Below are 16,121 nucleotides of genomic sequence, written 5' to 3'. Positions count from 1 at the left end.
AGAAGCCGTAATGCCCAGGTTCACACAGCACAGTTAGCCAAAGTCACGCAAACCGACTGATGGGTTAACGGAATGTTTGAATTCTGCCACAGTTTAACCATGGCCCCAAAAGCAACATACTTTGATTTGCTTTAGGAGGGAAGCGTGGAAGAAAAAAATGAACTCTACCACTTGCTCACTAATGGTGCCACCAATCACAATTCTGAAGAATTTGGAAGAGCGAATGTTTTTACTCCAGCCATCGAAAACCCTACAATTAAGGAAACACTTAGTCTAATCTGATCATCATCTTTAAGGTACTTTTAAATAACAGATCATCTTCATCTGTTCCAGCATTGCTCTCTATATTTCGAGGGAAGACAAATATTAAATGTATAGTGATATCTCAGAGAAAACTGGCACAAGATGTTTTACATTGGCTTGTTACTCCAGTACTGATCACTAAAATAGGTAACTCATTAATGCTAAGAAATGTAATAATGAGATCGTACCATTCTTTCATATCTGGTGGCAATGGTGTAAAGTTTAACAGTTCTAGGAGACAATTTATTATAGAATGAAACATATTGTAAAGGTTGAATTCTATTTCCAGCCAGCTGTTTTTCTGTTAGATATTAATAAACCTCATATTGTCACAAAATATACCAAATGGGCTTTGTATATGATAACAGATGCTGGGACAATTTATGCTTTTTATTGGAAATTATGTATAATTCCCTATATACTAGAATATCAAGCCAAGCTATGGGAGATCAATGTCAAAAATAACCCTGTACTTGAAAATCAAGTCTGATACAGAATTAAATTCAACTTAGAAACCATTTATGGATTACAATTCTACGTCCAGATTTGCACTGTCTAAAGTATGGCTTTCTCTTAGCATAAGGCTTTAATATGTTTTTTGTTTGATGTGTTAAATAACAATAGAATTCTTAGATATAGACAGAAACCTTTGTTAATCCTTTATTCCGATTTATGATTCATATTATACTGGCTGTTTTTAATTACTGAATATCAACTTGATCTTTAAAAATGTTCTGCGGCCTTAAAATAATGTAAGATAACTTAATATGCAGCACTAATCCAATGTTATTTCAAAAGCTTTATTTAATCTTATATTGCTTGTAATGTTCTTCTCTATTTGCTTTTCTGACTTCTTTTCTGCTTGAATCTGTTCTTTAAAATATCTACTACAAGAAATAAATGCCAAAAAAATGAAAAGAGACTGTTTGCTCAGTTGAAGGTAACTGAGGGGGAAAAAATTGTGAATGTAGAAGCAAGGTATTTGTGTTCCAGCAAAGTGTTAGAAGACAGAATCATTGCTTTTAAAAATATATGATTTAATAATCAATATGAGCCAACTGAGGCAGCAATCCTACCCTTAAGGAAATGAGCCCATCAAGTGTGCACTTTCTGATGAAGATCCAGTGTGTACAATATGCTAAGATGGAAAAGGAAATTACCTGTTTTAATAATTCGAGGTTGTTTTTCTTTCCTTTCATGAACTTGCTTTAAAGGGAGAATGAACCAACAAGGAAATAGAAAATGACCAATTTCCAATTCAGGAGAGTCAAAAAGCAGGGAAGCAATTATTTGGGGGCATAACAGCTGCTCATAGATTAATAGCAAGTTCTCTTTAAGAAGAGTGCCCAGCTAGAACAACTCCCCTTGTTTGGAATGAAATGGCCTCAAAATGACTTAGGGTGGCTAAGGAGAGGTGGAAAAGGGCTACAGTTCAGTTGCAGAGGACCTACTTTGCACACCAGTGGTCCGGGTTTCAAGCTGCTGCCTGTCGATGTTGGCCATATTTGAGTAGATTGACTGTGTTCAGACTTAGGAGACCACAACAGTCAATGGAGTTGAAAAAAACCCTGCCAACTAGATAATTCTCAGTTTTGCCAGCACTTAACTGGCCTATTATAAGATCAGGAATTCATTTCCCTCCAGATTAGCTTGCAATTCCAGGGATGATGGGTTTTACAGTTGTCACAATTAGGTTTTGTGCCCTTTCTCCCTGACAGATGGGTCAACTCACCTTGAAATCACCTTCAGAAATTTGAAGCTCTCTACTTTGAACCTGGCCTTCCTTTTAGGGGAACAAATGATTTGGATTTTGTAGGAAGATTGGAAGAGGCACTAAATTAAATTCCCTGTTTTTATTTTATTTGAGCTGAACTTTCCCCTAAATCTCCAAATGGCTGTACAATAGACTGGGGAAAGAAAGCACAAACTTTTACAAACAAATACCTGCATATAACATTTGAAATTTATTTCGTTTTAAGAGAAACAAGCACATTCCCCAAACTCTGAAACTCATCCATAACCAGATTAACTTCAAAAGCCATGACAGGTAAGTGGGCTCATTTGTTAATGCAGGTCATTTCACACAGTGACAAAGATCACACGTTGTGCTACACCACAGTGATTTAATAAGCCAGAAATTGTTGGTTTCTACAACAGCTAAGCCATAAATCATGGTCAACAAACCTCAGTGACTATAGCAACTAAATTTTAGTTTGGTTTCCTACACACAGTTTTCCACGTAAGAGGATACATATGGTACATATTAACAGCATAGTCTTCCTGCCACTTCTAAAAGAGCCAGGCCTTCATTAGAGGTGAAAAAAACCTAGCAGATTTCAAGGTCATATCTCAGCTTTATATCCCTGAGATAAAAACCAGCCTTTTTCACCCTTGCATGCAGCACAACTTCTCCACCTTTTGCATCTAGCACACATACAAGTCATTATGTAAATGTAGTTTCTTCTTTTGGCCGAACTAGGAAGCCACAGTTGTCACATTCAGACTAAGCCATGGTCTTAAACTCTCATTTCAAATACCTGCCCTATTTGAGGAATGAAAGCAAACATACCCAGTCACTACATTTAATTTTAAGGAAAAAAAGTTTCAGGAGAGTCGGTCCAAGGTCTCCTGCTAAACCTGCTTCTTTGCAGTCCAAATATTCTCTCCATTTCAACTCATCTCTTCTATCATGCAGGAATTTCACTATCTAAATATCTTCATTCATACTGAAGTTATTGTTTGCTCGTTTGAAGTAGGAAAGGGAATCCATCTGAGGTTTTCTTTTGCTTTGCTTTGCTTTCTGGCTAAGAGTCAAACCAAACCCCTTTCCTGACTGAAAGTAAGCAAGTGCTTCAAAAATGAGAAGGTGGCATGAAAATGCACCACTCCTCAAAATTCAGTAGATTTGCCAAAAAGGGAGCAAAGTGTCAACAAAAGGGTTGCCTCAATCATGTCCAAAGCATTCATTTGTGGGAAGGAAATGCATTACCTCACTCTCCAAAACATGACACACATCTCAACTGTGTGGATTCTAAGTGGTTTTGCTGAGCTGTTTATCAGATTTGAAAAAGGGATTGTCTAGACAACCAGGGCCTGCCAAACAATTGCAAAAATACATTGGCAGATCATAGTCTCCACATTTACAAAAACTAGAGTATTTCCCTTTATAACCCTTCAAGTAATTTTAGGAATGATTATACCCACCCCTTTCATGAAAAATCAAATATTCCTTCTGGAATTTAGCACAACCTTATGAAAAATATCTGAGAAGAACTGTGTGGTTCACCCAACAGCTAGTATATTGTTTTGATGTGAATCAAAACTCCAGATGAATTCAAGATCCCTCTTATCTCACTACCTTTCCCCTTAAAGTAAATAGTCACTGCAATTCAACAAGCAGAAAATATATATTTACACATATACATACATATTATGCATGCACACATATATAAAAGTTAAACATGCCTGAATGTGTAAATAAGTATCTGATATTTGAACAAGTAGTCAATAAAATGAATATAGGACCAACAAGCTAGCTAATTTTAAAGAAGAAAACATTGCTAATATAAATGCTTATATAATTTATAATACCTTTCTAATAGAAGAATTCTTTCATTTCCTTTCCTCCCACAGAAAAGAACGCAGCTTGTAAAACGATGCTCACTGGGGGAACTATAACAAGCACGCAGGGGACCATCATTTTCCGATTTTTCTTATATTGGTGAGGTCAAACAGATTTGCTTTGCTTTTTAAACCTATCTGAAACCCCTTCAAGAATTTACACTTTAGCTTTCTTAAGTTTGCTGCCTCAAACTGGCAGGAAATCATGCCTGATTTTTAGGTAATTGTGATCAAAGGATCCTCCCCAAAATGTTCCAGGGAACACAGGTGGTCCTGTGCCTCAGTTTCCCCAAGCTGACTTACCTGAAGGAGTAAGGTATGTTGATCCTGTTTGGGGTTGTATTCTGCTGCCGCAATGCTGAGGACTATAATATGAGAGAGGGCAGAAATGGAGCTGACAATGACAGCATCTCTCATGGCCAAGGGCAACATGGTATACGTTGTGAAGATGATGAACAGAAAAAATGGTACCTGGAAGAAAAACAAGGAGAAGGTTAATAGAGAAGAGTCTCAAGTAGCAGGAACCAGGAGGAAGAAAGATTGGCATATCCCCTGCTAAGACTTTTTTTTTCACTCTTGCGTAACAGAGCCAACGTCTCTTTCTTTTACTCTAATAAATGATCTTCTAGGATATTCAGAGAGGACGGAAACTAGGATAACTCACTGCCACCAGAATGAGCAGAGGACAAGTGTTTGGGCAAGGGAATTAAGAGGTAAAAGAATTACCCTACGACCCCCATTTTATCTTTTAAAGAAAGAGGAAAAATTACGTCATCAAAAACGGGCATCTTTCCTGCTTCATTTTGGCAATGCTATCAGGGTAGACTGAATGACGGTCATAAAAGGGGTGCTGGGGGAGCACAGGCAGCCCCATTCTGGTGGAAGGATGGCACCCTAACCACGTGACGGAAATACCTGTTCCCATCCAGCAAGTGCATGGTCTTCCTTGTCGAAAATGGACACGTATCCTATGGCTAGCAAGCTGATCCAGATCACAACTGCAAAGAGCTTTAGCTGGCACCAGAAGTAATATTCAATATAAACTAAAACATACATGATGATGAAAATGACAAGAGCGATGCTCACTGTAACAACAAAGCCAAGGTATTTATGTGGGTCCTGTTAAAAGTAAAGCAAAGTTAGTTAGCCCATCAGACGCTGCATGTGTGCATTCCTATTTTAATTTCACGATATGGTTTTGCTGCTGTCTGTATTTTTAAATAATCACCACCTCAAAAGCCAGTGCATAATGGAACATAAGAAACCTGGCTTAGTCTAATCACATCTATGGGACTATTCAGACAAGCAACTGCTCTCTCAATCCCTTAGGAAGGTCTTTCCCCCCATCTGCGATCAGATCCTTTTAACTGGAGATATAGAAAATATCAAAATGTTCTGTTTTTCTTCTGGGAACAGCTGTCCTGAGGTGATCTGGTAAATTTCCAGAAAAAGGAAATAGTTTGTGGGGTCCCATCTTCAGAACTGTACGTCTGGCACATCCCTTATCTCTGGTCCTCAACTTTTAGAAACAGAGCAGAGAAACACAAGTAGCAAAAAAGTGTTATCACACTTATTTTCTCCTTCCGATATCTGGCTGGGCTAGAAAACGTTAATCCAGGTAGTTTGTTCTTAAAAGCCTAGATCTTCATACATAAAAAAACTGCATTCGATCTCAGTGCCAATGCCAGCATAACAGTAGAATTTCAAAAATTATAACATTAGATCTAAAGTCTCGTTTGAAGCAATCATAATCTGGCATTAATAAGGCATTCCTATTACATTTAAGATTAAGTTCTAGGATTCCTTTAAGCTACAGAGCACTTGGTGAAGCGTTTAACAGATTCTACATTTACTTCCATTTCTCTAGAAATATAACCTTTTGTGAATGTGTACAGATATGAATTGTAGAAGAAAGCATCCAAAACTTTCTTTGAACTTGAGGGGGGTTCTTTCAAGCTTGTGCTAAAATGTGTTTCCATTTCTCTAAACTTCAGCATTCTTATTTGCGATTTTGCCTAAAGTGCATACATTTTACCAAGAGTTCCCCATAATATTATGCATTTCTCTAAACTGTTTCCATCAACTTCTGTGCTTTTTTTTTAACCAGCTTTTTCCCTAACTTGCTGGAGGTGGGGAGCAACCTGCTCTGAAAAATGCAAAGCACGATGAATTTTAAAATGATGGCCAAGTTTGCATTCATACACTGGTTCCGACATATGAAATTAGACCCTCCAGTCTTATTCAGAGTACAAAAACCAAGAATAGCATATACTCACATGATAACAGACGAAGACTATGATAAGTGTTGAGCAATATGCAACCACAATGAAGAGCAGGAAGAAGAGCAGTGGGTGTTGTTGACTTGCATAAAGGTACTTCTCATATAAAGGATCTGTTAACTTGCAACCTTCGCTTTCGTTAAAAAAGTACTTGCCTTTAGCTGGCATTTTAATTCCAGACAGTCTCTATGTCTCTCTTCACATGGAAAGCAAAGACTGATCTGAGTGATTCCAAGCAGCAAGCACTCCTCACACTCAGGTAGCCGTCAGATCACCCTCAGTTGGCCACATCAGGAAACTTGAGTTCTGAGTTAGCATCTCTTCTTATAAGGATTAAGCCCTTCAGATCTCAGCATCAGTCTAAAAAGATGGCCCCGCCTCCTCCGCCTTCTCCACTCCAAAGCCATGTGCTACCCACGGAGAGGTTGGTGCATCTTTTTCTAGACACAATTGTCATTTGTGAAACGGAAGGCAGGCTCCTGCAATTTTGCCGTGTTCATTTGAGCGTCTTTCCCAGCCTGTCAGCAATCCCCTGGGAAGAGTGCTTTGAGGGACGAGCTGCAAATTAAAAGAGACAGAAGGGTTTTTTTATTTCCCCAAAAAGCAGGTGTGCCTTTGCTTAAAAAGAAGCACATGTTCTTTCACAGAACAGTAATTGTTTAGCACCATGAGGGAAACAATCTGTATTTTCCAAGATTATATATTTATTATATAAATTTATAAGCCCCTCAATTCAAAACTGACTCTGAATAAATCACAATGCATAGATATTACATTTTCTTTGTTATTAAAAAAAACAATGATTAATAATAGTTGCATGGTAAACTACAGCATTTTGATAGATTAACTTTTTCTTTCCCTATGTTAAAAAAAACATACATTCTACCATTGCCACTCGGTACATTAAAAAGAGTGTAGAAATCCTATAATAACCTTGCATTTACCAACCACTGTTACACGAGCTGCATTGGGTACCAGTTTGCTTCCGGGTCCAATTCAAGGTGTTGGTTATCACCTTTAAAGCCCTACATGGCATGGGGCCAGGGTACCTGAGGGACCGTCTCATCCCCATAACATTGACCCGCCCCACCCGGTCAGGCAGGGAGGGCATGCTACGGACCCCATTAGTAAAGGAATTTCATCTAGCGGGGTCCAGGAGGCGAGCCTTCTCTGCAATGGCACCCGCCCTTCATTTTAGTTACAACCAATGATTTCCAGCAGTGATAAATATATCCACTATATCTGCAGGAGAGTTTTTTTTGTGGAAGTCAATGAAATGTGAGAAAAAGTGACTAGAACATGAGTTGGCTGAAGGCAGCATCTGAGGGCTAGGATTAAGTATCTATCCCCCCAGAACCACTTGACTCAAATCAGAGGACCATCAGAACAACCGGCAAGGAAAGCCAATAATAAAACAGTTATTTAAATTATAATGAGCCCCATTACTACTCAAGGCTGAACTGAATATTTAACGTTCAAAATTAAACCAGCAACACAGGGACTGCAAGGATCCAGAATTCTAATTTGCATCCAACAAGATTTGGGGAAATGCTGAGTAAAGTCCGTAACTCTTATACATTTCTTTTGGACATCAAATCGCCATGCTGCATAAGGAGCAGCCACTGTAGCCATAATGTAGCTCGTTTGAGCTTCTGTTGGGTGAACCTACCAATTATGGTTGATTCAATAAACCCCAATTAAAGGAACTACAGTTTAGCACAATGTGCAAACCCATCCCAAGACATTTTGCTGATCTCATTGTTTGATCAAAGACTCCAAACCTACTCCCATATAGATAAGTGTGCATGAATACTCATAGTACCCTGGGTGGGTCCTTGGCATTGATTTCAAAGAAGAGAGCCATTCCATATATACAAGGAGCCTATGCAGATAAAGCCTTCGTCCATTGAAACAAATGAGGAAACTCTTTGGAACAGAAGTGTTCTAGCTGGAAATAGCTTCTTGACCTCCCTGACTAACTACAGAAGCCCACACAGCTATTTATAGCCAAGTAAGACTAGAGCAACCTGTACAGGGAGTAACCCAAGTTAGTGAGATGTTCTGACATTTGATTAAAAGCAAAACCTTTCTGACCTTCAGCATTAAAAGCCTTGATCTTCATGCAGTATCTCATTTTAGTTATCAACAGCTCACTGTCAGCATCAAATTGAGAAGATGAAAGGCAAAGACTTCTTGCATTTCTCCCTGGGGGCTCCAGCACTTTAGCATAGGGAAAAACAATTCACTGATTGGTCTTATGCATCATAGTAAATTGTATTGCACTGTCTGGATGGGGGCTGTGGGCCACACATGGCTTTTAAAAGATGCACAGGGCAGGATAGGCAAGGATACAATGTAAATCTTGATTTATCTTAACTTAAATAGAGTTAAGTAAAGGTGGCAATATCTAGCTCCTCTTGGTTGATCTTCAAAAGTTAAACAGGATCAGACCTGGTTAGTACTTAGATAGGAGCCTATAGGAAATCCCACACTGTAGAAGAGACTGAGAAGTCAAAATAACATATTGGAAGAAGGTAATGGCAACTACTTCTGTACTGTTGCCAAAAGAGCACCATAGACGTGTCCATACAGACACCAGAAGTTGAGCTTAGTTGAAGAGAAACATTACCTTATCTTTAACATAGTATCTCCCCATGCTTTCGGGAGCATTATTTGGTCATGGGGCCTCTGATAAAGCATCTCTGCACTAGTCCCTAGTTTTAACCATTATCTGTGGAACAATCCATAGCAGCTGGGTTCACATAGCGCACCAAACCGACCATGGCTTTCCAACTAACCTGGCTGGGTTACACCTACTAAGCCAAAATCAAACAAACCACAGTGCACAAATTCTGCCTTCCTACCCAATCCAACATTTAAGCAGACAGATTTTTCAATCCCCTTTTATAAATGCAGTTGTCACTTTCATAGTTTATGGAAGTTTTTTCAAGAATATTTTTAACTGACGGAAGCTCTATTGTTTTTTAAATACAACAGTGCCTGTTTTGTCAACCTCAAAAAGTGGAGAAATATGTTGACAGCTTGTTTGCAATTATTTTTAATGCAATCTTTTTCTAAAACAGAAAGCAAATACAGTTTTAGCTGCTTACCTTTCTAACCCCAAACAGTGAGCTTTGCCTGTATGAGGTCTTACAGAGAAAAAAAAAACCTTTTCTTTCACTGTAATACTCAATGCTAGTTCACACAATGTACTAAACCTCAACCCTGGTTTAATCGAATGTGATTATAGAGTTCATATAACATGGCACATTTAAACAAGGTTAAAACAAGTACATCATATAGCGGCTTCAAAAATGTGCTCAGTTTCCCTAACATACTTGAACAAAGACGAAGTTCCCACAACACACTGAACCACAAACTATCCAACTCCAATTTATCATGTTGTGTCAACCAGTCAATAACTGTGATCTATACATTTTCTTGCAATTAATTGTTCAAAAATAATGAAATCATAGGAAATAATCACCTTTCTGTCATCTTCTACTGAGACTGGGAATATAAAGATAAACACAATGTTCTCTTGCCTCACAACACATATCCAATCCTGGGCAGCCTTAAAGATGTCACATAAAATAAAGCTCTCTGCAGGTGTTTAGTTTAATCTCCACATATCACTCCATTTTTCACACCAAATATTTCCCTTCCCCCAGCCTAGGTAACCAGCTTTGCCATGACTCATGCTGAATTTGACCCATGGTGATCTCTTTACATAACTCTCCCAATCTGCCCTCTCCATCGATCACTTATTTGCCACTTAAAGAACCAATATCTTCAAGACCAGGAGTGAATGTTGACAAGATGTCAAATGCAAGAACACCTGTCAGCACCTTGGACAGAGGCACTAGGCCCCTGGAAATGGCAAATGTTTCCTTTAGCACCTGTTTACATACCCCATAAGGAAACAAATGGAAGTCCCAAATGTTCTTTGAGTACAAATGGAAGTACTACATACAACATCAAGTTTTCACAGTCAGAACATCTGAAAAAGGGAAGTGAGCAAAGATGATTATGAGCTAGGTAAAGGTAAAGGTTTCCCTTGACATAAAGTCCAGTCGAATCCGACTCTAGGGGGCGGTGCTCATCTCCGTTTCTAAGCCTTGGAGCCGGCGTTGTCATAGACACTTCCGGGTCATGTGGCCAGCATGATGACTCGGAACGCCGTTACCTTCCCGCCGAAGCGGTACCTATTGATCTACTCACATTTGCATGTTTTCGAACTGCTAGGTGAGCAGGAGCTGGGATTAACAACGGGAGCTCACCCCGCCGCGCGGTTTCGAACCACCGACCTTCCGATCGACAGCTCAGCGGTTTAACCCGCAGCGCCACCGCGTCCCTTATGAGCTAGCCAGGGCCTAAAAAACCCCCCACAAAATTACCAAAATAAGGGTGGATGAGTAAGCATGGTACAAAACCAAGTAAATAAAAAGTAGGCTAGGTTTGCACAGGAGATTAAAGCACAACACAAACAATTCATAATATGGTTTTATTTGAAGTGCAACCCTACAAGAGAATTGGTATCTTGTGGTTTTTTCCCTCCGAACTTTTGGTCTAGGAAAAGCTAAGGTTATCAAGCAGCAAGACTGAGGATGCAGAAATTCAAAATAACTTCAGCCAAACTATAAGGATTTATTGATCCTTAAGAATTTTCAAGGGAGACTTCCTGCAGATTATGTATGTCACTTATTAAATCTAAATATTTCTGGGCACAGCCCATTTCAATGCCCTCCCATCAGGAAATCTAGAAGGTAGATTACACCTGTGAAAAGCAGTTGTATTGATTGCACACATTTTCTTACCAAGTGTAGAAGAGTATGGAGATGGCTTGAAGAAGATATGCGGCAACCATTTCTAAAGCATGAACTTAGCTCAAGAAAACAGGAAAGTGTGAGAAAGAAATTCAAGATGACCCCACTTTGATTCTCTTGCGTATAAGGGGGAAGGAAGGGAAATGGTGTCAGGATTTCAAGATTGTATTCTGATAGCCTATATCAATACAGCAGAGTTCTAGGATTTGTTGTGGTATCTGTTTCTTGACCTGGACTTCCTCAAAGGACTGACGTAAGTTTTATTCTGATGTTCCGACAAGATTAATTCAGCCTCTGTTAAAAAAACTGGCCAAGGCACCCTGATGAGTCCCTAAATATAGTGGCAAAATTTCACTATTCTACAGTGAGGAAACTTGCATCTTTGTTAGGATCAGGATGAACTACTGTATATGACAGGTCTTCAGTTTTAGTCATGACTATTTTTATTCATTTTTATTGCCCGTATCTCTGGATGTTCTGCTCTAAGACAGTAATAAAGTACATTTGATGTGTAACCCCAAACAAAATGAGGACGCATTACCAATCTTTTCTTAATGATTTTCAGTAGTTGCTGGGAAATTTCATATGTTGCAGACATTCGTTTCACCACTCCACCATTACCGCATGTGAATTGCCATCTGCCAATGTGATCTCAGATCCCATCAACGGTTATTTATTTATTTTATTCAATTTGTATACATATACAGTATATGTATAGTGTATATGTATATACAGCATACAGTACATATACTGTATACATGTACAGTAAATTAATTTGGGACTGTATGCTCCAATATGCATCACTTCATATTTTCTTCCCCTTGGATCACATTCAACGTTTTAATGCCTACTTCCCCAGTTTGCAGAGATCTTTGTGGAAATCTTCTTTCCCCATTTTTTGTTTTAACAGCTCCAAATAATTTCAGTCATTGGTGAACTTGGCCACCTCATTCCTCATCTCTGATTTTTTTAACTAAAATTATTGAACAGTAGAAACCAGGAGCCATACTTGTTGGTATTCACGGACTATCTGGCAGTGTCCAAACAACACATTCAACCAGGTCAGGAAAAAATGTTACTATGCTTGGTGAGTTTTAGCATTGTTTTTTTTTTTAATAGGTTGGAATGCTCCGTCAACCAAACCAGTTTGGTTAGTTTGTGATTTTAGGTCTTGCGGATACACAAAAACTGGCTTCCTTCAAGAACCAAGTTAAATGTGTTATGTGAACATAGCCAACAGGTTTCGTATTTCCCAAATAGTCACCACTCAAGATGAGAGAGAAAGTGAGAGCAAGGAATCTAATATTCTATGTAGGGAAATAAAAAGTGAAAGATGAGTAGGAGAAATCAAAGAGAATGAAGGAGAATCCATCTCAAGCTCAGCCAGACTCAAAAAGGCTCAGGAACAGTCTGGGATGACCTGAAAAGTTCTCCCTCAAAGCTCAGCTCTTAAGATGGCATCAACCTTTGCTGAGGAGTTTTCACACTTCAAAGGCCAAAGCGTTCAGCCTGTTAACTTCACAATTTGTTCCAGACAAGAACAAATTTCATAACCCTGATTTTCATAAGAAGGTAGCTCCAGGGTGCAACGTAGGCTCTCACCACAGCGTGGGAGTTGGCTGGGATTGTGCTCAAACTGTACGATTGGTTCGTGATCACCAGGTTCCTCATTATGGCTCACGGATAGATTTTTTTCCCCCAAGCCACAGCTAACTTGCAACTGATCTTAACCACTGTACAAATCAATATCCCAATTATTATTTTCTAAGTTTCCATTGACCTTTGTAAAGCAGTGCCTCTTTCCAAACACAGCATCCTTAACGGTAAAGTAGCTTTTCGTTACAGAAATGATCTTCTGCCAGCCCCACCACGGTGCCCTTCGGAAGTATGGGACTACAGTTTCCATCATCACCAGATAGCTGGCCATGCTGGCTGGGATAATGGGGGCCAGAAGAGTATAAATTGAGAAGAGTTTGTCCACAATGTCAAGCTTTCCCAACCTGGGCCCTTCCGTCATGCTCACCATTCCAATGTTCCTGGTACATCGTAACGTTTCGCATTCTCTGTACTTGCCTACTATTCTCACAATAAATCAGATATTAAGTACCTGCTTGTGACTCTGACTCTGTTAGGATAGGCAATCATTACACCTTCAGATAAAGAATGGCCATGCTGGCTGGGGATTTCTGGGTGCAGAAATCCACGTATACAGAATGTCCAAATTGGGCACAACTATCTCATTGCATCCTGAAGAAATGGAACTAGTCTGGTGCCCTTGATTTGTGCTGGCTGGGAGTTGCAGCCATTCACCAAAGCTTGATGACTCTGGGCTAAGGAAACCAGGAGTACAACTACAGTTCCCAATTTCTTCCCCAGGGAGACTTCTGGGTGCCTGACAGATACTTAAGATGTTCCTCTATCACTATTCTGCCTTCAGGTGAGCAACCCACAGCCTGCATACACCCCCAGAGCACCCCAAGATCAGCATCAAAATTACTTTTTCAATAGCATGATTATTTATTTTTTTTGAGATAAGGTTGGGAATGGAAACTGATCCTTCCCCCAAAATTCACCACCCAATTTTGGCAGTCTGATGAAACGCAGAGTGTTTGAAAGGGATGGAAATGGGAAGAGAGATCCTGCTCATATTCCTATCCTTAAGCCCCTCACAAAACACTAAAAAGCAGGCATAATCATCACCCCCCTTCTTGATGTGACATCAGCTAGTCTTCCAGCAGGTTAGGGAAGCATTCAAGTCCCTGGAAAAATGGCCCACCCTTGTTCTACATCAGTGCTCCTCAATCTCAGCAACTTTAAGAGGTATGGACTTCAACTCCCAGAATTCCCCAGCCAAGTGGCTGGGGAATTCTGGGAGTTGAAGTCCATATCTCTTCAAGTTGCTGAGATTGAGAAACATTGTTCTACATCAAGGCATCAAGGATGTAGAGCCCAGACCTTGCTGAGCAATGGGACAGGTGGACCTGTTTTCCCAAAAGGTCTATATAGTTAGGATGAAGTATCTGGTTTATTTCCCACCTTCCAGCTCAAGTGGGGTACCACGTTGGCCAAGTTTAACAAGTTAAAGTACAAATATCTCAGCTACTCTGCCAGTCTCTCACTGACATCTGGAAAGTAGTTTGCTGAATTTTTTATGGTCTATGCATTACTGTTTGAAAAGCTCTGGCGTAAATTATGGGTTGCCTGCTTCTTTCCTAACCTGGTCTCACAAATCATGCTTTGCCCTTTGTCAACCCAGCCAAGGTTTGTGTAACTTCAGTTTATGAAGTAAACCACAAATGACTGACTGTGTATACCATGCTAGGCCATAAACTATGATTTACAAACCATGAAGGTTGGATTTGCACATACGCCAACCCAGAATTCCAATGATCCACTTAACAGTTCAGTGTTTCGCAAGGACCAGGTCTATAAGCAAACAGCCTTTCACCTGCCAGCCTCCAGATGTGCAGGGAATTCTGGAAGCTGTAATCCCAATGTTTCTTAAGGGGTCTAGGTTGGAGAAGGTTGAAGAGACAGCTTTGGCCAGCCCTTCCTTATAATCTTGTGTTGTACATTCAGGAACAGCAAGATGACAATTTTATTGTATATTAATCAAAATCTGCTACCTATGTTGAGATGGAAAGACACATGTCCTACCTCAGACAGTAGAAATGGCCTCTGCTGATTTCTGCTTATTGCATTATATCTGTTTACTGGTAAAAATGTGGTGACCTTCAGTAAATACAAACAACTTTTTTTTTCATTTGACTTATTTGCTTTAAATCTCTGTTACCTTGGACATTTAGAGCAAGTCAAACTGAATGAAGCAACTGGCATAACAAGTCTAATAATTCCCTTTATTGAACAGGAAATTTAAAAAAATCTTTTTCCTCCTTTGTGTAAAGCAAAAGTGAATGTTTTTTTATGTTACAGTAAATTTATACATGCAGCAGGCTTACTACGTCTACTAGACCCCTCAACCTATAATTGTTTTTTTTACTGTGCACAAGTTCCACAAAAGTACTGTATTTAATAAAACTGTTCTTCACTTCTACCCAAACCTACACTAACTGGCTTAGAAAACAAAGTAAGCCACAGTTCGTTCAACCAGGGCATTCTGAATAAATCTCAATGGTTGGATTTGTACCCCGAGCCAAAAGCAAGCAAACAACATTATGGCTTTACGGTGCTGTGTAATCCCAGCTGCTGAATATTTTCACAACACATTTCTGAGGAGCCTCAGCCTGAGATATTACAGTTGGTTTCATGGGTCATATTAAAACATAATGAAGCTTGGCTTTGTGTGAATCCAGCCACAATAATTTATAAGTCATAATTTGTGGCTTCATGTGAAACATACAACAGTTTCTGCAATGAGTGAACCTGATCAGTGAATGGCCCAAGATAGTCAGCTTCAGAACGTATGCTGCCCCATTAGTCCAACATTATTTACCACTACACCAACCTGCCTCAAGCTGGTGCCCTTCAACAGCTTTGCCCTCCAAACCACACCAGTACAGATAATGGTCAACAGGGTTATAGACATCAGCAGCCTAAATGGCCTTTCTAATTATGACCTAATCACATCTGATGAGCAGTTTTTAGAGTTTGATAAGATTGTATTTATTTATTTATTTATTTATTTATTTATTTTCTTTCATTCATTCATTCATTCATTCATTCAATTTGAATAGCTGCCCATCTCAAACAAGTGACTCTGGGCAGCGAGCAATCATAAAATCAATTAAACCAATTAAAAACACAATACAAAAGAAAAATTAAATACATACAGCAGCCGAGAAATATTATAATCTGTAGGTGTTAGCATAACCAGGAAATGGGGCCCTTGACACACTTGGGGCCCCAGGCCTGGGCACATAACCAGGTCTTCAAGGCCTTCTGAAAGGCCAACAGAGTTGGGGCCATCCTAATCTCAGGAGGGAGGATGTTCCAGGGGACCTTACTTATCTTCACAACCTAGCAGTTTGAATTGTATTAGGATGGCAAGTTCCAGAGTTCCTGGCCACATCCAACTCAAAATGTACTAAACCCTCAACAACTTAGGATCCCAGGACTCCAGAGAGTTGTGCCC

General features: G+C 39.5%; 1 protein-coding gene across 1 annotated transcript in view; it reads right to left on the bottom strand.

The window, feature by feature from the left end:
- The window catches only part of ADCY7 (adenylate cyclase 7), a 39,881-nt gene extending 33,137 nt beyond the window's left edge, over nt 1-6,744 (bottom strand). The window contains exons 1-3 of the mRNA XM_063312744.1: nt 6,201-6,744; nt 4,840-5,043; nt 4,228-4,395 (exon numbers count right to left, since the gene is read on the bottom strand). Of these exons, the coding sequence (XP_063168814.1) occupies nt 4,228-4,395; nt 4,840-5,043; nt 6,201-6,371 (543 nt within the window). The 5' untranslated portion in view covers nt 6,372-6,744. The remainder of the gene's footprint in view (nt 1-4,227; nt 4,396-4,839; nt 5,044-6,200) is intronic.
- Nucleotides 6,745-16,121: the final 9,377 nt, after the last annotated feature.

Source organism: Candoia aspera, chromosome 11 (genome assembly GCF_035149785.1).
Source record: "Candoia aspera isolate rCanAsp1 chromosome 11, rCanAsp1.hap2, whole genome shotgun sequence".
NCBI lineage: Eukaryota > Metazoa > Chordata > Lepidosauria > Squamata > Boidae > Candoia > Candoia aspera.
The sequence above is the reverse complement of the archived record's forward strand: the minus strand, read 5'-3'. Positions and strand labels throughout refer to the sequence as shown.